At 41.5% G+C, this 23,779-nt stretch overlaps 3 protein-coding genes across 3 annotated transcripts; 1 reads left to right on the plus strand and 2 right to left on the minus strand.

The window, feature by feature from the left end:
- Positions 1 to 6,514: 6,514 nt before the first annotated feature.
- Positions 6,515 to 12,121, minus strand: borea (Borealin). The gene is given in 11 exon segments (NM_001140616.1): positions 6,515 to 7,067; positions 7,725 to 7,811; positions 9,492 to 9,621; positions 9,800 to 9,895; positions 9,980 to 10,059; positions 10,271 to 10,344; positions 10,429 to 10,504; positions 10,632 to 10,678; positions 11,440 to 11,568; positions 11,692 to 11,783; positions 12,029 to 12,121. Coding segments are annotated over 10 exon segments (843 nt in total). The 5' UTR covers positions 11,780 to 11,783; positions 12,029 to 12,121; the 3' UTR covers positions 6,515 to 7,031.
- Positions 12,122 to 12,207: 86 nt separating this feature from the next.
- Positions 12,208 to 12,923, plus strand: LOC106588266 (AFG2-interacting ribosome maturation factor-like). Its single transcript, XM_082969959.1, is given in 2 exon segments — positions 12,208 to 12,517; positions 12,519 to 12,923. Coding segments are annotated over 2 exon segments (480 nt in total). The 5' UTR covers positions 12,208 to 12,295; the 3' UTR covers positions 12,777 to 12,923.
- A 9,757-nt stretch (positions 12,924 to 22,680) lies between these two features.
- LOC106588485 (claudin-7) lies at positions 22,681 to 23,701 on the minus strand. The gene has a single exon (XM_082969958.1). The coding sequence runs from the start codon at positions 23,490 to 23,492 to the stop codon at positions 22,794 to 22,796; it is 699 nt and encodes a 232-aa protein (XP_082826084.1). The 5' UTR covers positions 23,493 to 23,701; the 3' UTR covers positions 22,681 to 22,793.
- Between the last annotated feature and the right edge of the window lie 78 nt (positions 23,702 to 23,779).

Raw genomic sequence — 23,779 nt, forward strand, 5'->3', positions numbered from 1 at the left:
CCCTTCTAAGTTTTAGCCTGTAATCGAGCTAGGTTAATCCTTGTCCTTTTAATAGCCCAAATAAACTGAGTAATCATATTGTCTATGGTGTTAAAGGTGTAGGAAGGTATGGACAGTGGAAACGTACTGATGATGTAATTCAGTTTACAATGAGATTTGTAGCTTATCCCAGTTCTTAAACTGGAGTTGAATTTTGTTCAAATATACAGAATGGAAGAAAAAAAACATTTCCCTTCCCCTAAGAAACAACTTATCTTCTCACATACAAAAAGAAGATAAGATTACACCAGACATTCACCATTCAGTTAGCACTGGAAAAGACAAAGGAATTACACAGTACATACAATATCTTTCCAACCATAATCTTGTTTCTTGCTTCCAGTTGTCTTTTGACCAACGTTTCTTAATTTGAATTATAAACTGGGCGGTTCGAGCCCTGAATGCTGATTAGCTGACAGCCGCGGTATATCAGACCATATACCACGGGTATGACAAAACCTTTATTTTTAGTGCTCTAATTACGTTGGTAACCAGTTTAAAATAGCAATAAGGCACCTCGGAGGTTTGTGGTATATGGCCAATATAGCATGGCTAAGGGCTGTATCCAAGCATTCCTCGTTGTCGTGTATAAGAACAGCCATTAGCAGTGGTATATTGGCCATATAGCACACCTCCTTGTGCCTTATTGCTTAATTATACGCACGATGCCCTTTACTCACAAGCGCACTGCTGGTTCCAAAACTAACCCCTCTATTGACAAGGGTTCTTCAAAGTTTTTTAACCTTTGTAAACACAAAGGTTAAAAAACAAACTGATGGCAGAGTATAGGTTCTTAAATGAACCCTAAGGTTAATTTTCTCACTAAATTACCCTAAAGAATCCTCCAGGAACCTTTTCTTTTTAGAGTGAAGAGCTGATCGTGGACTACAGGAGACAGATCAGAGATCACACCCCCATCTACATCGACAGGGCCACAGTGGGGATGGTTAAAAGCCTCAAGTTCCTTGGCATGCACATCACTGAGGACCTGAAATGGTTCCATCACAAAAGCACAACAGCGCCTCTGCTACCTCAGGCGGCTGAAGAAATTCGACATGGCCAATAAAACTTCTACAGATGCACCATTGAGAGCATTCTGTCGGGCTGCATCGCTGCTTCGTACAGCATCTGCACCGTCCTCAACCGCATGGCTCTTCAGAGGGTGGTGCGGTCAGTCCAACACACCATCGGGGGCACGCTGCCTTCCCTCCAAGAAGTCAAGAAGATCATTGAAGACCTCAGCCAAACGGGCCACGGACTGTTCACTCTGCTACCTTCTGGCAGATGGTACAGGTGCATCAGGCTTGGAAACAGCTTCTATCACCAGGCCATCAGAATGTTGAACAGCCATGACTAGCCGTCAACCTGCCCAGTACTCTGCCCTGTACCTTCCTGATTTTTATGCACACATACTCCCACACACTCACACACACAAGCTCACAGACACCTGCAGTCACATATACACTAACACATGCTTAAGGCCATACTCCCAAACACATACACAGCCAACGCTGCTGTCCCATGTACAGTATATATAGAGACATTAAACACATGACACTCCTCGTTTTCTTTTTTACTGTTTTTCACGTATTTATATACTGTATTCTTAACATAGCTCATTCTAATACAGTATATCTACTGCTGTAGGTTGCATTTTTGTTATTGTTTATACACACCCAGTGGTGATTTTAACATGCAAATCTTGGTGGGGAAAAATGTATATAATGTTTAGATGCATGCCAGCAAAGCCACTACACAACACAACACTAAACAATATATTAATTGTACTATAACGGTGACAAACGGTACCTACAAACTGTTAGGGCCTACATAAAGCTATCCCAACAGCAGAGTCCCAATAGCAAGGTCCCAACACCTTACCACTGCTACACCTGGCTATCAGCGGAGCCTTGTCTGGCAGCGAAACAGTTCATTCAGCCTCATTTACTGCCTTTTAAAAAAAACATAGCTGACTTGGTTTTTACTGACAATTTATATGTACAAACTATGGCATAAGGGGACGGCGAGCAGATAAGAGGTTATCCGTAATGTCAATGAAGACAATGAGCGAGCTAGGACAGACTTAGTCAATATAACTATTTGTTCAGCGCTTTTGAAATGTACAGCGACAGAATTCAGAACATGGGCTGTTCTTACAGTATTCTCCCTGTACACCAAGTCAGAACCGTAGGATAAATAAAGGGGGCATATAAGCAGACAATGAAAGCTCTTACAATATTCAATGATTACATTTATCTTAAATAGGCTATAGGCTACATGTGTACCACCAAGTCAGAACAGTAAGTCGTGAGGGAGGAAAAATACCAAATTATTAGGGTGGCACATTGGCAACTAATAGTTTACTACACAACATACACTTAGTATTACTTTCTTAGCTACAGTATACATATCTCCCTGGCATATTACATAATTTATGCAGCAGCATACAAGACATTTTTGGACTCACCTTGTTGTGCTGTGTTCACTTGAACAGGAAGGTGGCGCGGCGGTCCTTTGTGGGCAAATTTTGATTCCAAAGTCTGGCATTCTCTGGATTTATGGTGCTTTCAAGACAACTGGGAACTTGGAAAAAAACAAGGTCGAATCATGATGACGTCAGTGATCTTCAGGTCGGAGCTCTAGAAAGATGCTCGAGTTCCCGACTTGCAATTCCGAGTTGGATGATCGTTCAAAACTTATTTTCCCAGTCTGAGCTTGTTTTTTTTCCAGAGTTCGCAGTTGTCTTGAACTCACTGAAGTCACATTTCCCAGTTCTGAATTTCCAGTTGTTTTGAGCACGGCAGAAGTAATGCTGGATTGACAGCATGGCCAATGTTGAATGTTTATCCTTTTAAGCTTGGAAAAGAGACCCTTAAACCCAGACTTGGGACCACACAGTCACTCAAAAGCTTGCATACAGTACGGGCCCGTAATCAAGCTTAATAAAATGGCTCCTCCTCAACCTCAAACCCCATGCACTGATTGGCCAGGACAAGTCAACAAGTAAGGAGAGAGAAGCAAAAAAAGAGGATAGAGCCACAGAGAGATTGAATGAAAGAGCGAGTGAACAAAAAAAGAGGGAGAGAAGAGGAAGCGACGTAAAGACTTGAGTGACTCCCAGCTGTGCATCGGTAAGGGCCGCTCTCTCTCTCCTCCCTCAGAAGATGAAAGAGTCCACCTCTAAGCCAGTGTGAAGGGGAAACTTCCCCCAGTACTAAAGTTGCTCCAGCTCTTTGGTTGAAAGGAAGCGTGCCAGAGCTCAAATCGGCTTTGAGAAATTAATCCCTGTATTGTGGCTGGGGCATAAATAAACAGGGGACAGTGAGGGGACCTGGGAGTGTGCATGTGTGTACAGTGAGCTAAGGGACAACGGGCCTATTCTAGGTGAAAGTGTGCACGCACACTCGCTCACTGGGGAGGATAGACGTGTTGAGGCTTTGAAGAAAGTGTGCGTGCGTGCGTAAGAGGGAGAGCTAGAGAAAGGCTATAGGGTTAAAATGAAGGAAATGAGGCAGAGAAAAGCCTGAACAATCATCCTGTGTACTCCTGGGAGAAAAGGCTGAACAATCCTCCTGTGTACTCCTGGGAGAAAAGAGCAAGAACTTCACTTATTCCTACATCACACTCTTTATTCCTTTCACGTCTCTTTTACGTCTTTCTCGCGCTCTTTAGCACAGGTACAGCATAGAACAAACAGAGTCATTATGGCCTGTAATGCTCGGATCTGGCCTTGATATGATCATAAATCCCTCCTCATTCACTCACTCTTCCTGATGGAAGAGACTCCATTATCACCAAATCCCCCCCTGTCTCTCTCCATCCACTGAGAGGTGCTCAAGTTCAGTCCTGCTAAATCACAGCTTTCCATTGAGCTCAGATGAAACTGCGTGACCGCCATGCGGCTGGAAGCTCCCCTCCCTCTCCTTTTTATTAGTTCTTGCTCTGTTTGTCTCTGACTGAAGACAGTCAGACCATCTTCACCTTGGATCTATGCTTGTGCCGTAGTTCTCTCTATCGCTTTATTTTCCCCAATACACTCATCTCAGTCTCGCCATGCTTCATCTCTCCCGTCTGCCCTGTCTCCCATTCATCCCTCTCTCCCAGTGCCAGGAAACAAGCAAAGACCCACCATTCCTCTCATTCTCTCTACTCTGTTTTTACCATCAAATGTACTTCATCTTTGGGTGATCTGTGTCTCATCCTGACAGATAGGAGATTTAAAGAAGGGCCATCCGACTGTGTTTTTGTGCTCAATCCCGCTCAGCGAAACAGCAGTGGAGAATGATGTTAAACTGACATGGATAATTTGACCTTTTGGTGTTCGGGATAGAGGGTATTTGTTTGATTGCCAGGAGGGAGTTATGGCTGGGCTTGAAACTCCAAGGACAGAACACTAATCTGCTGTTTTAGAAACGGCTCATATAGCAGTATGACACTGCCTCTTTGTGGTGGAATTGTGTATTACTCACATTGCACACAATATGTTCTGTACTCAATACTGCATGCATATAAACAACAAATACCAAATCTAAACTCTAACAAAGGGGTGGTGCAATATGGGTAATTGTTGTGCCAAAAGCCACACAGAATGTTCCAGGGAAAGTTATGAGTAGTTATTTAAGCATTAATTTAGGAATTTATCTACTAATTTCAACATTTTGATCATGAACCATCTTGCAACCGAGCCTAAAACCTACCTACCATTATGCAATTTATATTGCTATTAATTGTGACATTTCATCAGTTCATGCTTTTGGTCTTTATTTTTTTTGTACAAGAGGATATCTGATGTTTTGGATTGTCACTCATTGATGTTTCAACTCCCCATTGAGTAACTTAAATGAACAATGGTTCCCATACATTTAGTTTTGCATTCAGTAAATGCATGCATTCTACAAAGAACTAAAGTTGTTTCTTGAACATCTTTCCTCTGATTTTTTCTTCAACTAAATTACCATTAAAATAAGTGCAGTGAGTTTGACAACGCGGCTCAGATTGAATCCCTGCTCTGGTGGAATAAGAGTTTCTTTTTAAAGCAGTCTGGCACCCCACACATTTCACCCTACATTTTAATGAAGCTTCTACAAGCCCGTATTCTGGTAACTGTGTGGCAGGGTTCCTTCTGCTGTGACCAGTGTGAGAGCTAGAGTTAATGGAAACATGTGAAGCTATTGCTCATTGATGTTTAACGTGTACATAAACCTGTCAAACTGACACTTAGCGACAAATTGAATTCCATGGGAACTTGATTTGCCTGGAGTCTTCATGAATAATGCACCCTCCAGAAACACAAATGGGCAGGTGGTCTCAGGGAATCTAAGCAGGCAAACAGTATTGTCTAGTTGTCTGTGATTACAGCATATAGAAGCGATGATGGCAATGGGAAAACATGAAAAGGTGGTTGTATTTCTGTACTGTATTACCAGAACGACCCCAGGTCGTTGTAGTGGAGAGTTAAGTTCCTCGGCGTACACATCACGGACAAACTGAAATGGTCCACCAACACAGACAGCTTGGTGAAGAAGGTGCAGCAGTGCCTCTTCAACCTCAGGAGGCTGAAGAAATTCGGCTTGTCACCAAAAACACTCAAACTTTTACAGATGCACAATCGAGAGCATCCTGTCGGGCTGCATCACCGCCTGGTACAGCAACTGCTCCGCCCACAACCGGAAGGCTCTCCAGAGGGTAGTGAGGTCTGCACAACGCATCACCGGGTGCAAACTACCTGCCCTCCAGGACACCTACACCACCCGATGTCACAGGAAGGCCAAAAAGATCATCAAGGACAACAACCACCCGAGCCACTGCCTGTTCACCCCACTATCATCCAGAAGGCGAGGTCAGTACAGGTGCATCAAAGCTGGGCCCGAGAGACTGAAAAACAGCTTCTATCTCAAGGCCATCAGACTGTTAAACAGCCATCACTAACATTGAGTGGCTGCTGCCAACATACTGACTCAACTCCACCCACTTTAATAATGGTAAAATTTATGTAATCAATTTATCACTAGCCACTTTATATAATGTTTACTTACCCTACATTACTCATCTCATATGTATATACTGTACGCTATTACATCTTGGCATCTGATGTAATTAAATGTATCACTACCCACTTTAATTAAACAATGTCACTTCATAATGTTTTCATACCCTGCATTGCTCATCTCATATGTATATACTGTACTCTATTGCATCTTGTCTATGCCGTTCGGCCATCACTCATTTATTTTTATGTACATATTCGTATTCATTCCTTTACACGTGTGTGTATATAAGGTAGTTGTGAAATTGTTAGGTTATATTACTTGTTAGATATTACTGCACGGTCGGAACTAGAAGCACAAGCATTTCGCTACACTTGCATTAACACCTGCTAACCATGTGTGTGACAAATACATTTGATCTTCATCTAGGCTACAAACAGAAAGCAGTGGTTCCCCAACACAAATAAAGACATTCACCAGAGAGAGTTGAGTTTACTTTGAGAAAAGTAAATTATATTTACATTAAAACAAAGTATTGTAAAATTTCACTGAATAAATCTAAAATGCATGGACCTCTAAACATTTCCTCATCCACACGGTACAATACAAGTTGAACTGGCAAACCTCAACCACAAGAGGACAGACAAAGTGTTATTGATGAGACGAAGGCATGCAGCATATCCTTCTCTTTCACTCACAGGGCACACAAGTAACTTTAAAACATGTTAGACTACTTGAGGGGAAGTGTAGTTAGGGGTTTATTAACGTTGCTCATATTAAATCTTGACATTTATTTCATATGGAAGACTGCATCCCTGAAAAATAGCCCGTTCCATGTTTGGTCTCACATGCTTGGCATCCATTTGAAAACATTTAAACCATAACAGTAAAGAGCGCTAAGATAACTACACAAAAGCAGATTTGACAGCTATTAACAACTATGTATTAAAAGAGAAATATACAGAGACTTTTTCGTGTACAAAAAAAGGCCATACGGTGAAGAGGTCATTCGGAGGATTCACACAGCGTTGTGAGGCGGTTCTGTGGAGAGAAAAGTGAACGGGAGTTATGCTAACGGCTACTGTTTACACAGGTTTGACAAAGAAATCCACTTCAAAACTGCTCAGTAAACATGAGGAATATGTAAACGCCGTCCTAGACAGACGTGTTCTGAAAGAAGACAGGTGGAGGATTATAATAGATACCGCATTATAAAACACCCATACGATGTGCAATTCACATTTCTATATAACAAAAACACATACCATTTACAGTACTGAAAGATGGGATGGCGTTATATTCAGGGTTGTTCTGAACAAAATGAGCACATACTGTGAGGAGAATTTGCCATGAAAGATATACCTGAATGCCCACACAACTCCCGTTTGGGCCAACCAAAATGACAATGCATCTCTAAAGTGCCTTGTGAAAGCTCAACACTCGCTCTTATTTTGACACTTAGCTAGTCATGTTGGCAGAAGAACAAGCTTTCAAATGGCGCACCCCGATCCAGATATGTAAATTGGACCGTTGATGTGCAAATGTAATCTTTAGTGTACATCGTTTGGAGATTTCTCCATAACCTGTTCGCTTTCAACTGCTTTTACGGTTACGCATAATGCATCCCTTTTTCTTCTGTTAGAAGCATGACATATAGATATGGCCATATTGTATAGTTCTATTTGGTGAAGACCATACCTGAAGCAGACGGATGCTCCTCATGGCTGTCTCATCCAGCTGTCCCAGGTCCACAGTGTCCATCTGACTGGCCAGCAGCTGAATGCTCTGGAACCAAAAATACTCAGGTCAGCAGAGGAACTTTATCTTAACACACAGGAAATGTGCCAATCAATCACGTGGTCAAGTACACACACACATATATATATATACATATACATACATACACGCCTTCAAATTAGTGGATTCGGCTATTTCAGCCAAACCCGTTGCTGAGAGGTGTATAAATCTAAGCACACAGCCATGCAATCTCCATAGACAAATATTGTCAGTAGAATGGCTTTCCTGAAGAGCTCAGTGACTTTCAACGTGGCACTGTCATAGGATGCCACCTTTCCAACAAGTGAGTTTGTCAAATTTCTTCCCCGCTAGAGCTGCCACAGTGAACTGTAAGTGCTGTTATTGTGAAGTGGAAAACTCTAGAAGCAACACTTCGCGGCTCAGCCACAAAGTGATAGGCCACACAAGCTCACAAAATGGGATCACCGAGTGCTGAAGCGTGTAAAAATAGTCTGCCCTCATTTGTAACACTCACTACAGAGTTCCAAACTGCCTCTGGAAGCAACATCAGCACAAGAACTGTTCGTCGGGAGCTTCATGAAATGGGTTTCCATGGACGAGCAACCGCACACAAGCCTCAGATCACAATGCCAAGCGTCAGCTGGAGTGGTGTAAAGCTCGCCGCCATTGGAGTTTGGGGCAGTTGAAACGTGTTCTCTGAAGTGATAAATCACACTTCACCATCTGGCGGACAAATCAGTTTGGCGGATGCCAGGAGAACACTACCTGCCCGGTGCCAACTGTAAAGTTTGTTGGAGAAATCATTATTCCTGGGGCGGTTTTTCATTGTTCGGGTTAGGTCCCTTAGTTTCAGTGAAGTGAAATCTTAACGCTACAGCATACAATGAAATTCTAGACGATTCTGTGCTTTCAACTTTGTGGCAACAGTTTGGGGAAGGCCCTTACCTGTTTCAGCATGACAAAGCAGCACAAAGCGAGGTCCATACAAAAATTATTTGTCGAGATCGGTGTGGAAGAACTTGAATGGCCTGCACAGAGCCCTGACATCAACCCCATCGAACACCTTTTGGATGAATTGGAACGCCGACTGCGAGCCAGGCCTAATCTCCCAACATCAGTGCCCGACCTCACTAATGAACTTGAAACTCTCGACCCGCTCCACTACAGCCTCGTCAATGTGAATGGGGGTGTGTTCGGCCCTCCTTTTCCTGTAGTCCACGATCAGCTCCTTTGTCCTGCTCAAGTTGAGGGAGAGGTTTTTGTCCTGGCACCACACTGCTAGGTCTCTGACCTCCTCCCTATAGGCTGTCTCCATCTTTTGCCAATATCAGTTATTTTTAAGTCTTGGTTCCAATAGTTTCTATTTTTTCCTTAGAGATTGTCAGTTGGATAGGTTCTCTGTAAGGTTTTGTATATCTTAACTAACATATGAGTATCTTTTTCTGATTCAAATAGGATTCTCTCAGCAGTGTGCTGATGACAAATCTTTCAATTTGAAATTATGATATAAAACTTAAGTTGCATATATTTGAAAATGTCTACATTGGTGAATCCAAAATATATATATTTGTTGTATTATGTCATGGAAATAATTGTACACATGTAACAAACAGGGGTTAGTGAGGGTATTTAGCCAAGTCAGATGGTCGTGCATACTGTTCAGTAAGGATCAGTCTAAAAATGGAAGGCTGATGGTAGCCCGCTTACCTCTCCGTTCCCCACAGGGACATTGATGACGATATCATTACTGCCTCCTGAGATGGGGGAGCCGTTGACCGAGATACTGTAAACCCTCTCCTTGTGGCGGGGTATCCTCACCGCTGGGGTCTTGGGAAGCCTGGGATATATGACGACGACAAGTCAAGCAGTGTCCACTAGCACAGTGGTACCCAAAGTGTCCCAACTGGAACGTTTTACTAGGGGAAAGATTGGATAGACTGTTCTCTAAACAACAACCAGCTTTAGGCAAAACTTGTCATGGACAAGCCGCAGAACATTACCTACTGCCACTTTACCTGGAGTCGAAGCGTGGTGTGATGAGAGGGGTAGGGCCCATGAGGGAATTGTCCAACATGTTCCTAGAAGGAGTGACCAGTGGCTTCCTACTGGACCTGAACACAAGTGGCAAATTAATATTAGCAAGTCACACTAACACATGCTAAAATATTTGCAGATTCCGTCTGAAAGGGTCTTACTTTCTGATGGACGAGTTCCGCTTGCTGACTGACAGTGCTTTGGCTCTCTTTGACGTCGGAGGTTTCCTAGTTGATTTACCCTGAGAAATAGAGAAGAAATGGGCGATGAGGCAACAGTGCAAGTCTTCAGCTTGAGCTAGACATGGCTTGGCACTAATTATGACTTGGGCTATAATTTGGAATAAAATGCAAGAGCCTAAAAGAAAGGAGGCTATTGAGGACTACATTGAGTCTGTGAAACTAAACACACGGTAAGTCTCCCTAACCTTGCCAAAAAAATACAGCACTAACCTTCTTCCCTGTGGCCGTAATAGTGTTCTCCTCATCCTCTGAACTTGTCCTGGCTCCACCCCTTTTCAACGTTGCTGCAGAGGGGAGCAGAGTAACTTTAACATCCAGTGGGATTCAAAGGAGACACATAACCTAGCTGGTATGTAGCAAATACTTACCTTTTTTAACAGTCTTGGGGGGAATAGTATGGACTTCAGCCATAATGCTCTCCACTTGGGCAGCCTCCTCTACTTTCTGGAAGTAGACAAATAAGAGTGAAGAGCGACTCTGGCTGGGTGACATTTTCTGTGGTGTCAAAACCATGGCCCGACTTAAAAACCAACAGTTTATGAAATATTCCATTTTAATTTAGAAAACCCACCTTGGCATCCTCCACTGGTGACACGGGTGACTTTGGTTTCTCTGACTCTGAAGGGATGAAGGAGAAGTGGCAGTTTGTCAGATAAAACATATCTCTAACCCACCTTTCGCCAAATCGAAATTAAAATCATGTCACATGCGCCGAATACAACCGGTGTAGGCCTTACCGTGAAATGCTTACTTAAGCCCTCAACCAACGATGCAGTTAAGAAAAATAAGAGTTAAAATAGTATCTACATTTTACCCCAAAAAAAGTCCAACAAAAAAAGTTGCAATAAAATAAATAACGAGTGAGGCTATATACAGGGGGTACCGGAACAGAGTCAATGTGCAGGGTACAGGTTAGTCGAGGTAATATGTACATGTAGGTAGGGGTAAAGTAACTATGCATAGATAATAAACAGCGAGTGGGGCGGCAGGTAGCCTAGTGGTTAGAGTTTTGGCCCAGTAACCGAAAGGTTGCTAGATCGAATCCCCGAGCTGACAAGGTAAAAAAATCTGTCGTTCTGCCCCTGAACAAGGCAGTTAACCCACTGTTCCTAGGCCATCATTGTAAATACCAATTTTCTTAAATGACTTCTAGTTTAAAAAATATATACATATTAAAAAGCAGCAGCACAAAAGGGGAGGGGTCAATGCAAATAGTCCAGGTAGCCATTTGAGTAACTGTTCAACAGTCTAGTGGCTTGCTGGTAGCTGTTGAGCCTTTTGGACCTAGACTTGGCGCTCCTAGACTTGGCGCTTGCTGTGCGGTAGCTGAGAGAACAGTCAGGTGCATGCTTCTTCACTTAGCTAGCCATCTAACTTACCACAATGCTCAAGCCAGTTCATCTGTCTCACTGCCTTAGGCATCTTGATCACAGCCATGTTGTAGAAGTTGTCTGCATCTTTCAGGAGGCTGTTTGTCTTCTCCTTCAGCCTTTCAACAACGGTTTTAACTGCAAAGACAACGTGTGATTGGATAAGTTACACCAAAGTGAATTCACAAACGTTGTTTTATGTTCATATAATGTTAATGGCTAGCAGCAAACTTGCATCTACATGTTCTTTGTCATCCATACCCTCACTGTCGAAATCTTCGAGAAAAGCCTCCAATTTGTCCAACTTGGGATTTTTACGTTGTTTGGTCGTCCTCTTTGGTCGTCCCATGACTCTGTACATTGGTAACGTACACTAAATTAGTAATGGTGCAAAACAGGTAAAATGTTGCTAGTTACTGTTAGCTAGCCCTTTTCCGGAAATGTTGTTAGCTTGGCATGCATCGCTAACGTTAGTAGTTAGCCAGATTGATTGCTACCCGTTTAAAAATGACTTTCACTTCAGATTTGAAATACATACAATGCAATGTTATTCTAAACATTGAGATTGTTTGACACATTTAATTTCATGATGATTTACCTGGCGATGTTTTCTTTATTTTTCTAGTTAGCGAGTTAATCCTGCTGCTCCCTCTCTTTCCAGTTGGCGAAATTTTCAAATTTCCACGCAGACGCAGAAAATGCCGGCGATCAGCCAATAAGGATACGCTTTTGCTTGGCGTCATTTTTGACCTATAATTTCGAAGAACGTCCATGTTTACGTCACTTGTCCTGAACGTAAACTAGGAGTCCTGCGTTATTGTCGCTTTACCAAGTATTGAAGAAAAAAAAGTCCGCTTGGAGAACAATGAAGAAAGTATGGAATTCAGTGTTGGCTGAATGCAAGCCTTTAATGGTTTCACTTGGAAACATAGAAGAGCAGTTGAGGGCGTTTCAAAAGATCCAAATCGCCAACACCTCTCTTCACACCTTTCCTGATCTTGCACCAGCGTCTTCACTTCAAGCTCCTACAGGCAGTGGACAAAATGGAAGATACATGGTAGCTCACTCCATAAACTCATGAGAGAGCTTGAAAACATTTTGTAACCACAGATGACCCTCTTATTTCTTACAGGTGTTATCTCCAATCTGTGCGAGATGCTATCAGTAATCAGGTGTCCGGTGCGTCCCTGTTGTATGAGCAGAATATAGACACCCTTGCTACTTGCACCCAGAGATCTGCAGTCGCTCCATCCATCGCTGACATGTTGGAGCGGCTTCAGGATGCGGGGTGTTACTATCGTCAACAGTATCCTTTCTGTGTCATTGTATTACTGTACCATTACTAAGGATGCACAATAAATTGTCATTGTGAGCATGCCACTAGACTGCATACTGCCGAGGAAGGCTTGATGCTGAAACGCATCATTTCAGTTTGTGGCATTATAAATCTTGAAATCTACCATTTGGTAAAGGTTGTCCTATTGTTGATTTGTGTGAGAAAGATAGTTTTCATCATCTGCATGCACAGGTTTCTGAGAAGAAAGAACGTGCTGCGGACACTGAGGGCTGATGACCTCTGCCTTCGGGAAACTGCTCCCAAGAGGTCTGGGTCCCTGAAAACAATGAGTGAAGAAGCGAGCATATCAGGTAAACCTATATATGGTGCTCTATTTTCCGTATATAGAGTGCCTTCAAAAAGTATTCACACCCCTTGACTTTTTCCCCAATTTGTAGTTACAAAGTGGGATTCAAATGGATTTCATTGTAATTTTTGTCAACGATCTACACAAAATACTCTGTCAAAGTGGAAGAAAAATGCTTACTTTAAAAAAATATATATATGAAAAATAAGACACTAATATGTCTTGATTAGACAAGTATTCACATCCTGAGTCAATACAATGAATGAATGAATGAATGAATGAATGAATGAATGAATGAATGACATTTTATTTTTGTGTCAAAATCGCCAATTGGCAACCCATCCCTTATGGGATTAATTGACACATTAACAAACATTACAATAATTCACTATGGTAATTAAATGATCATTCTTCTTCTGGCATTCTCTGCATAGCGCATCACATGAAGAGTGAAAAAAATACAATACATCACTACATAATAGTCAATAAGATGATCCAAACAATAATAACATCCCTAGAGAAGTACAATAATACACATACATACAGTTGAAGTCGGAAGGCTCACCACACACGCCTTCCATCTCACCTCACAGGGTTCCCAGCCCATGTCCCCTGTTATTTCAAGTATAGTTGCAAACTTGTGTACACCTAAAAAGTAACGTACTGCTCTGTTATGAACATGTTCGTTTTTAAAATACCTCTTAGCACCCCACACTCCTGCTGAATAGTCCAGAACAGGACACACGCATGTCTGATACAGTTTGGAGTACATGGCATAACCAATATCTCAGTGTTTTTGTTTTTCCTATAACTCCTCCAAGAGCTCTACTTGCTGAGTGGGCCAGGGCAGTTGTTGCTTATAGAAAGGTAATATGTTCATCAATAAAAAGACCCAAATATTTATAAATGCTAGTAAACTTCAGAAAGTCTTCAACAAAACAAAGCTGAAGAACACTTCTCTTAGTGCCGGTTTTCTAAAAGTCATTATGTGTGTTTTTGTCTGGTTAATCACGAGTCTCCATCTTTTACACCAATTGCCTGCACATAATAACATGTTCTGCGGGTCTTCTTCAGTTTCTGCCATCAAAATAATATCATCACATATTAAAGGATACTTAGCATTTCATCATCATATCTTACTCCAATATTTAACTGTTTCATTTATGTTGCCAAATCATTTAGAAACAAAGCAGACAGTCGGTGATAAGGCGTCTCCTTGTTTTACACCCGAGGGTGTGGGAAACCAATCTGTACCACATTCATTAACACGCACACAAGCAATTGGTACTTTGTAAAGAGACTGGATTGCTTGATGAAATTTCCCATCAACCCCTGTCTTTAACAAACTATAGGCTAAAAGATCCCTATTTACAAAATCAAAAGCTTTCTGGAAATCAATTAAACATGCAAAAGTAGGCTTCTCTTCATGTAATCTATTTATTGTACAGACCGAGAAGATATGATCTATACAGGCTCTGGATTTCCGAAAACCCTTTTGTTCTTCTTGTTTTGGTCCTCCAAAAATGTAATTAGCCTATTGTTGAGGATGGATGAATATAATTTCTAAACCGTACTTAATAAACTTATGCCTCTATAGTTCAGTGGCACTCTCGGGTCATTTTTTTTTAAAGATTTGGGAATGGGATTCACTATAGACTTATACCAAGTGGATGGCAGTATACTGTACTCAACACATTTGGAGCAAAATATATAGGACGTCAATTAATTTAGGGGATTTTAAAATCTCATCAGGCAGTTCATCAATACCAAACGCGTTCCCATTTTTTGCAGCATCAATCACCTTCTTAACTTCTGCCACAGACAGCTCCTCATTTAAATACGGGTTACATACAGTTGAAGTCGGAAGTTTACATACACTTAGGTTGGAGTCATTAAAACTCATTTTTCAACCACTCCATTAATTTCCTGTTAACAAACTATAGTTTTGGCAAGTCGGTTAGGACATCTACTTTGTGCATGACACAAGTCATTTTTCCAACAATTGTTTACAGACAGATTATTTCACTTACAATTCCAGTGGGTCAGAAGTTTACATACACTAAGTTGACTGTGCCTTTTAAACAGCTTGGAAAATTCCAGAAAATGATGTCATGGCTTTAGAAGCTTCTGATAGGCTAATTGACATAATTTGAGTCAGGAGGTGTACCTGTGGATGTATTTCAAGGCCTGTCTTAAAACTCAGTGCCTCTTTGCTTGACATGGGAAAATCAAAAGAAATCAGCCAAGACCTCAGAAAAAAAATGGTAGACCTCCACAAGTCTGGTTCATCCTTGGGAGAAATTTCCAAACGCCTGAAGGTACCACTTTCATCTGTACAAACAATAGTACGCAAGTATAAACACCATGGGACCACGCAGCCATCACCCCGCTCAGGAAGGAGACGCGTTCTGTCTCCTAGAGATTAACGTACTTTGGTGCGAAAAGTGCATATCAATCCCAGAACAACAGCAAATGACCTTGTGAAGATGCTGGAGGAAACAGGTATAAAGTATCTATATCCACAGTAAAATGAGTCCTATATCGACATAACCCGAAAGGCAGCTCAGGAAGGAAGAAGCCACTGCTCCAAAACCGCCATAAAAAAGCCAGACTACGGTTTGCAACTTTACATGGGGACAAAGATACTTTTTGGAGAAATGTTTTCTGGTCTGATGAAACAAAAATAGAACTGTTTGGCCATAATGACCATTGTTATGTTTGGAGGAAAAAGGGTGAGGCTTGCAAGCCGTAGAACATCTTCCCAACCATGAAGCACGGGGGTGGCAGCATCATGTTGTGGGGGTGCTTTGCTGCAGGAGGGACTGGTGCACTTCACAAAATTGATGGCATCATAAGGCAGGACAATGATGTGGATATATTTTGAAGCAACATCTCAAGACATCAGTCAGGAAGTTAAAGCTTGGTCGCAAATGGGTCTTCCAAATGGACAATGACCCCAAGCATACTTCAAAAGTTGTGGCAAAATGGCTTAAGGACAACAAAGCCAAGGTATTGGAGTGGCCACCACAAAGCCCTGACCTCAAACCTATAGAAAATCTGTGGGCAGAACTGAAAAAGCGTGTGCGAGCAAGGAGGCCTTCAAACCTGACTCAGTTACACCAGCTCTGTCAGGAGGAATGGGCCAAAATTCACCCAACTTATTGTGGGAAGTGGAAGGCTACCTGAAACGTTTGACCCAAGTTAAACAATTTAAAGGAAATGCTACCAAATACCAATTCAATGTATGTAAACTTCTGACCCACTGGGAATGTGATGAAAGAAATAAAAGCTGAAGTAAATAATTATCTATTCTGACATTTCACATTCTTAAAATAAAAGTGGTGATCCTAACTGACCTAAGGGAATTTTTACTAGTGTTAAATGTCAGGAATTTTGAAAAACTGAGTTTAAATGTATTTGGCTAAGGTGTATGTAAACTTCCGACTTCAACTGTATATAAGAGGGTTCTAACATTGTATTTTCCAGTTTAGTTCTCAGAGAACATATGTCTTTATAAAAATCTTCCTCAAAATGTCACATTTTCGTTACCTGAGAACAAACTAGCAAACCGTCTCCCACTCCTTAAGTACCTGTGTAATATCAGAATTCAGCCCCCCCTGCTCTTCCATGACTTCCATTGGAATTTTCTTATGTCGTTTTGGGCCCAACTTGTTTATTTGGCTCCAAAACGGCTGAGGATTTCTTGTCTGTATCTCCTCAAGGTGTAATAACTGTCCTCTCTGATATCCCTGTTTAAATAGGCGCAGTCTTTTATCAAACACATGCTGTTTTTTCTTAAATTCCTTCCTACACTGTTCTCTTGTATTCCTATCTTTACACTGTACAAGTAAGTACTCAGCCTTGCGCATTACTGACCATAGATCCCTTAACTCATCATTCCAATAAGGCTTGTTCGGCTTGTATTCTTTATTCACATTTTTCAGAATATATACTATCACAAAATGTTTCATACCACACATCTAAATCAAATGTTGTTTCTTGGCATCTTTGCAGAGTTTCGATGAGTTCCACCAGAGTTCTACATGCCATTTCAGAACATAGAAAGTAATTTGGCACATTTCTTTTCTTACATTTAGGCCTATGCGGGGTATGTATATTTTGCCCCGTGTGATGCACACCAATACCTGGTAGAGAAAGTTTGTGGCCAACAGAAAATATCATAAATAAGAGAGAGTGATCAGGAAGTCTACTTTTTTCTCCAATTAAGTCAAAACATCCGCATTCTTCAACCATCACTATAGGAGATAACACCTTAAATTCCAAGCAAGTTTCTATACTAGACAGTGATATAGTCCACCACAGCTTTTCCTTTGCCAAATATGGACGTAAAGTAATTGCTTAAGGGTCATATCCTTCCATTAATGATACACATTTTAGAGTCACAAAGGAATTCTAATAGAGTCACAAAGGAATTCAAACCGCGATGGACTATCATCAATATCATTTATATAGTCATCTAACCTCCCAATTCCACTGTTAAGATCCCCACACATGTAAATAGCATCTGCTTCTGTATATTGGTATACTTGACTTAACAAATGACTATAGGAGGATGCATCTCTACCCCATGTGGACTGTTCAGGTGGCAAATAGCATGAAAACGCAACAAAGCAATCTGACTCCCTATGTTCAAAGCGCAAACCAATAATTCCTTCTATGGCTTTATCGATAAGTTCAATTTTATATGCTTTCATCATATCAGGCTTTACACATTTTCCCACAGCCCCTGGGGGCTTTCACGTGAGTGTTCCTCTTGTGTCCATACCATACATACCCTTCAATGTCAATAGTTTCTTGCCTACGCAAATGCTTTTCATTTATTGAGATAATGTCTGCGTTTAAGGATTTTAGTATTATTATTCGTAATTTATTGTTCAGTGTAGTCCATCCGTTAACATTCCAATGTGCTATTGAAATCAAATCTCGTAGTGGATGGGAAGCCCCTCGGTATGTAGTAGGTCTGTCCATCCCTTGTCAGCGTTGTCCTGGTTGATCTCGTTTCATGACCCGTCCGCTTCCCGTGACAAAATAGTAATTTCCTCCTGGTATTTCTCTCAGCAGCGTCTTGAAGTTCAGTTCTGTCAGGCGATCAGTGTGACTTGTCTGATCGAAGGAAGACTGTTATAATCAGGACGGTCTCGCAGCTTTTGTTTTTTTCCGTAACAGAGCCACTTTCTCCTCCACAGACCGACACTCCACCTTCACAATCAAATAAAATGTAATTTCATTTGACAACCCCGGGACCTTTACCTCTCCATCATCCTCTCAGCTGCAATCACCTCTGTTTCGCAGCCTAGGCCTACCGATATCAACTGGTTCACTTTGGAGATTAGGTCCTCGTTTTCATCAGCTGGCAGTCCTGCCACTATTATAGACACGTCTGGGTCGAATTTTGTTGCTTTGGCAGCGCCTATTCTCTCAGATTATAGGATTTCTACACGGGACTCCAGACGTCCAACTTCAAGAGCTGTGTGGTCTTGTAGCTGCTTCTTATTATTCTCCAATTGAGTCAGCAAAGCTGTATGATTGTCCTGAATTACTTTCTCCAAAGATGCACGTAAACTATCAACTTTACTATTCATTCCTTTTTCAATACTCAGTTTAATTTCGTCCATCTTCCTTTCCATTTTTGTACCTAGACTCATTATCTTCGTCATGAGATTAGCCATGCTATTGGCACTTTCTTTCTTTGATAAATTCGGCTAGATGCTTTTCTCACCACTGCGTAGATTTCTACCGGAGCCCATATGTTTTAGCGGTTAAGTGTTTCTGTTATTGCTGTTCACGGTAACGTTAGATAGCCCGCTAAATGTAACGTTATAGCTAGGCTAGCCAGATTACTCGCCAAACAATCCCCGACAAGTATGTCTGTTGACTGTCTTTCACCCTCACCTGGGTTTCAGCTTTTTCATTTTTTATTAATTTGTAAACATTTCTAAAAACATAATTCCACTTTGACATTATGGGGTATTGTGTGGCACATGTTCGAATCACCGGCGATTGCAGCTGTGAGTCTTTCTGGGTAAGTCTCTAAGAGCTTTGCCCACCTAGATTGTACAATATTTGACCATTATTCTTAATCAAATTATTCAAGCTCTGTCATGTTGGTTGTTGATCATTGCTACACAGCCATTTTCAAATCTTGCCATAGATTTTCAACACGATTTAAGTCAAAACTGTAACTAGGCCACTTATGAACATTCAATGTCGTCTTGGTAAGCAACTCCAGTGTATATTTGACCTCTTTGATAATTGTCCTGCTGAAAGGGGAGTTTGTCTCCCAGTCTCTGTTGGAAAGCAGACAGAACCAAGTTTTTCCTCTAGGATTTTGCATGCGCTTAGCTCTATTCCATTTATTTTTATTTAAAAAAAAACTCTGGTCCTTGCCGATGACAAGTATACCCATAACATGATGCAGCCAGCACCATGCTTGAAAATATGAAGAGTGGTACTCATTGATGTGTTGTTGGATTTGCCCCAAACATAACACTTTGAATTCAGGACAAGAAGTACATTCCTTTGCCACATTTTTTGCAGTATTACTTTTGTACCATATTGTAAACAGGATGCATGTTTTTCAATATTTTTTATTCTGTACAGGCATCCTTCTTTTCACTCTGTCATTTATGTTAGTATTGTTGAGTAACTACAATGACGTTGATCCATCAAATTCTGCAACTGTTTTAAAATCACCATTGGCTTCATAGTGAAATCCTTGAGCGGTTTCTTTCCACTCCAGCAACTGAGTTAGGAAGGACACCTGTATCTTTGTAGTGACTGGGGTGTATTGATACACCATCCAAAGTGTAGTTAATACTGTAACTGTAACCAATAGGTGCCCTTCTTTGCGAACCACTGGAAACCCTCTCTGGTCTTTGTGGTTGAATCGGTGCTTGAAATTCACTGCTCGACTGAGGGACCTAACAGAATTGTATGTGTGGGGTACAGAGATGGGGTAGTCATTTGAAAATCATGTTAAAATATATTGCACACAGTGAGTCCATGCAACTTATTATGTGACTTGTTAAGCACATGTTTACTCCTGAACTTATTTAGGCTTTCCATAATAAAGGGGTTGAATACTTTGATGCAAGACATTTTATTTTTTATTAATGTGTAAACATTTCTAAAAACATAATTCCACTTTGACATTATGGGGTATTGTGTGGCACAATCTCAATGTAATCAATTTAAAATGCAGGCTGTAACAACATGTGGAAAAGTCAAGGGGTGTGTATACTTTCTGAAGGCACTGTAATTACCCTCACTGAATTTAATAAACAAATGTGGTTATTCTGCATCCTCTTTCAGGTACACTGTTTTAAAGTGTCCTTTTTCATTGAGTCCTAGTAAAACGAGAGCTACAAGATGTTCGCAAGAGGACTACCCGGTGGATGTGATTCTCTACTTTTCAGATGGTCTACAATTGAACAAAAGACTCAGTAATGGGTTGGAGGGTAAAGGAACAGACTGGGTTCGGGTTGACTTAGACTTTGTCTTTGGATGTGTCTGATAGGAGCAGAGCACCTGGATGTGAACAAGGCAGAGGACCATGAGGCAGACAGAGCATGTTAAGAATTGTCACAGAGCTCTGCTACAACAACAAAGACCAGGGCCTTATTCACAAAGCATCTCAGACAAAGGTCCTAGGAATCCTGATTAAAAAAAACTGTTTTTAAAACCCCCAAAAATCTCCCAGCTCAGAGTAGATTTTAAGAGGATTTTAAGACTGCCCAGAGAAACTCTCAGCTGGTAATCACGACAGTTTAAGGTACCGCAAAGGAAAGATAGTGATGACACTCATTGACATTGCGATTGTTGCAAATGATGGGGGAAAAACAATCAGGCATCGCCAGCTGTGAACTCCATAGCACGCTTCAGACAACCACGGTGAATGTGACTGTACATGTTAATGTTGCAATGGGAAAACGTTTGATATAATTTCACGTGACACAATCACTTCTCTTATCGCCTAATATATTGGTATGCATAACCTTTTTTTTAACCAATTCTGATGGTTGTTAAAAGCATCATTTTGACAATATTGCCGTTATATCAACACACTCGTCACTCCCGTTTAAAAGCTAATTTGCTTTGGCACGTCGGCCTCAAGTCACTTGCCAATAATGTTGCATACAACTCGTGAAAGGTCTATCATTTTTATCGAACACAAAGTCAACAATCCCTAGATTCCTTCAAGTGCCCAATTTAGGCATCTTTTTTGTTAACGTGTTATTGCACTCCAAAGGGATAACGTGAAATAACAATGTATGTAATTCAATAATGGAAATACATTTATTTATTAACCTATTTGTTATAAGTATTTAGGCATATCATGTGAAATCATTGGTAAAGGCACAAGAGATACTGTTGTACTGTAGATCTAGATCATTTATGGATTGACGATATAGAATTATAAAAACAAGAACAACTCCAAAGCAATTGCACGTGGCGCAGGAACCACTGACTCACTGCATTTTTTGTTGTCGTTATTGATCAAGACACCTGCTGGTAACTTAACTGGTTAGGACAGCTCATGAAGTGTCCTAAATATCTGTCCACTAGGTGGGACTTATGACTAAAGAGGCTTCATGCATTGCTTTTATTTTTTTACCCATAAGAGAATTAGTAAAATGTCTCTGTTCTCAGCACTTATGACCAATTGTCTACTCTGAGATGCTTTGTGGATATGGGCCCTGAGCTAGAATAGTAGAACTTCTGACTAAGCAAAAAATGTATTCTGTGGAAAAACAATTGAAATGTCATGGAGTATAATGACATGAAAAATAAATAACATTTTTACACCCGTTTTACTTTCTCCTTTTATTATCTGGTTTATTCAGGATGGCTGTCTTTCCTCAACTCACACAGCTGCCCTGAAAGATAGTTCATTTGACAGGAATTCCAAACAGCTTATAAGAGGGCTAGATTGATCCATCACTATGTCCAAAGGGAACACTTTCTGTTTGGAGTTGTGCACAGCTGAACATTGAGCACATAACGACACCTTCAATATTCTGGGCAAACTACAAAACACCATCCGTTTGTCATGAACTAAAACATATGGTAGGAAAAAGTTCAAACTTATTAAAATACTCTTGGAATAATCAGTTTATTCTTTCACAATTTTGACTTATTCGAACTCAATGGAAGTAGTGCCGAGACTGAATTATTTCACAGATTTAATAGTCATCTGAGAAGAATTGTGAAAGAAAGAAATCACTCCAATCTTCACACCACAAGTCGCAAAACCATAATGTCTTAAAGATGTTTATGGGGATTGATGTCGTGTCTTCCAGGTAGAGTATTGTGATCTGTCCATGCACTAATACCAAATATCACAGTGTAATAAAGTCAATAAGCCAATACATGAGGCAGATGATGGAAACAGTCTCAAATATATATATACACACACACACACACACACACACACACACACTTAGTTGAAAAAATACATTTTAAATAAATATTTACAGTACATCAAAATGCATCACGGTAGAAGAACGTGAGAGAACTGCAGAGTAGAGTTTCAAATCTAATGCTTCACACCTTCAAAACCTTCCAAGTCACAACACCTCACCTCCACTACAGTCAGAGTTTTTCCCCTTCTCCAGCCTTCTACTTCCACTTCTCGTTCGCAACCTTGCTTCTTCCCATACTCCAACCTGTTGCCATTCTTCTTCACAGCTTTTCTCTGGACTACACATATTCCTTTAGGGGCATGCTGTTGGAGGTGATAGGTTTGGGAGGATCAGGTGCGAGGGGGGAGGGGCGCGTGTTAGGAAAGCTCCGGCCCATGTATCCCCGGCGGTACTCCCGTCCTCCGCTCTCGATATGGGGGCAGGTGCTGCTCAGCACGGCCCCGCTGATCATCAGAATAACCGCAGATGCCCAGCCCAGGTAGATCGCCTGGCCCAGCTCTCGCTTGTACATGACAGGCACTTTGGGGTTGTAGAAGTCCTGGACCACCGTGTTGGCGGTCCAGGAGACAGGCACCAGCACGCACAGGCCCGTCAGGATGAATAGCACGCCGCCAGAGAGGGCGATGCCTGCCTTGGCGCGACGGTCATCCCCAGCGCACGTGGTGCATTTCATGCCACAGCAGGACACTGTGCAGGACAGCCAGCCCAGGAAGATGGCCACACACATGAGGGCACGAGCTGCCTGGAGGTCCGGGGGCAGAGCCAGAATGGAGTCGTAGGTCTTGCACTGCATGTGGCCCGTGGTCTGGTAGATGCAGTTCATCCAGATGCCCTCCCACTTGATCTCAGAGGTGAGGATGTTGCTGCCGATGAAGGCGGACACCTTCCACTGAGGCAAGGCCGTCACAGCGATGGCCATGACCCAGCCTGTTACCGCACAGGTGAAGCTGATCAATTGCATGCCTGTGTTGACCATGATGGCTGCTCTCGATGTCTTCTGACCACCTGAAACTGACCTTTACCCTTGTCTGTCTTCTTTCTCCCTTCAAGGCCCACTTCTTTACTGCCTGCTCTGGGCCTTTCACAATCCTGAATTTGAGTCACTCACTGTCCTTTTCTGAAACTACTTTCCTTTCTCAAGCTTCTTATGTCTCCGTTTCTTTTCAACATCTGGTCAGATGTCTTCAATTTAGCTTTTTTTTTTTTTTATTTTTTAACTTGAGGTTTCCCCCCCAGTGATCGGAGTGACAGGTGGTGGTAGAG

This window comes from Salmo salar, chromosome 27 (genome assembly GCF_965601325.2).
Source record: "Salmo salar chromosome 27, fSalSal1, whole genome shotgun sequence".
NCBI classification, from domain to species: Eukaryota; Metazoa; Chordata; class Actinopteri; order Salmoniformes; family Salmonidae; genus Salmo; species Salmo salar.

Excerpts from the sequence above, each read along its gene's own strand:
- LOC106588485 (XM_082969958.1), bottom strand. The coding sequence starts at position 23,492 with ATGGTCAACACAGGCATGCAATTGATCAGCTTCACCTGTGCGGTAACA.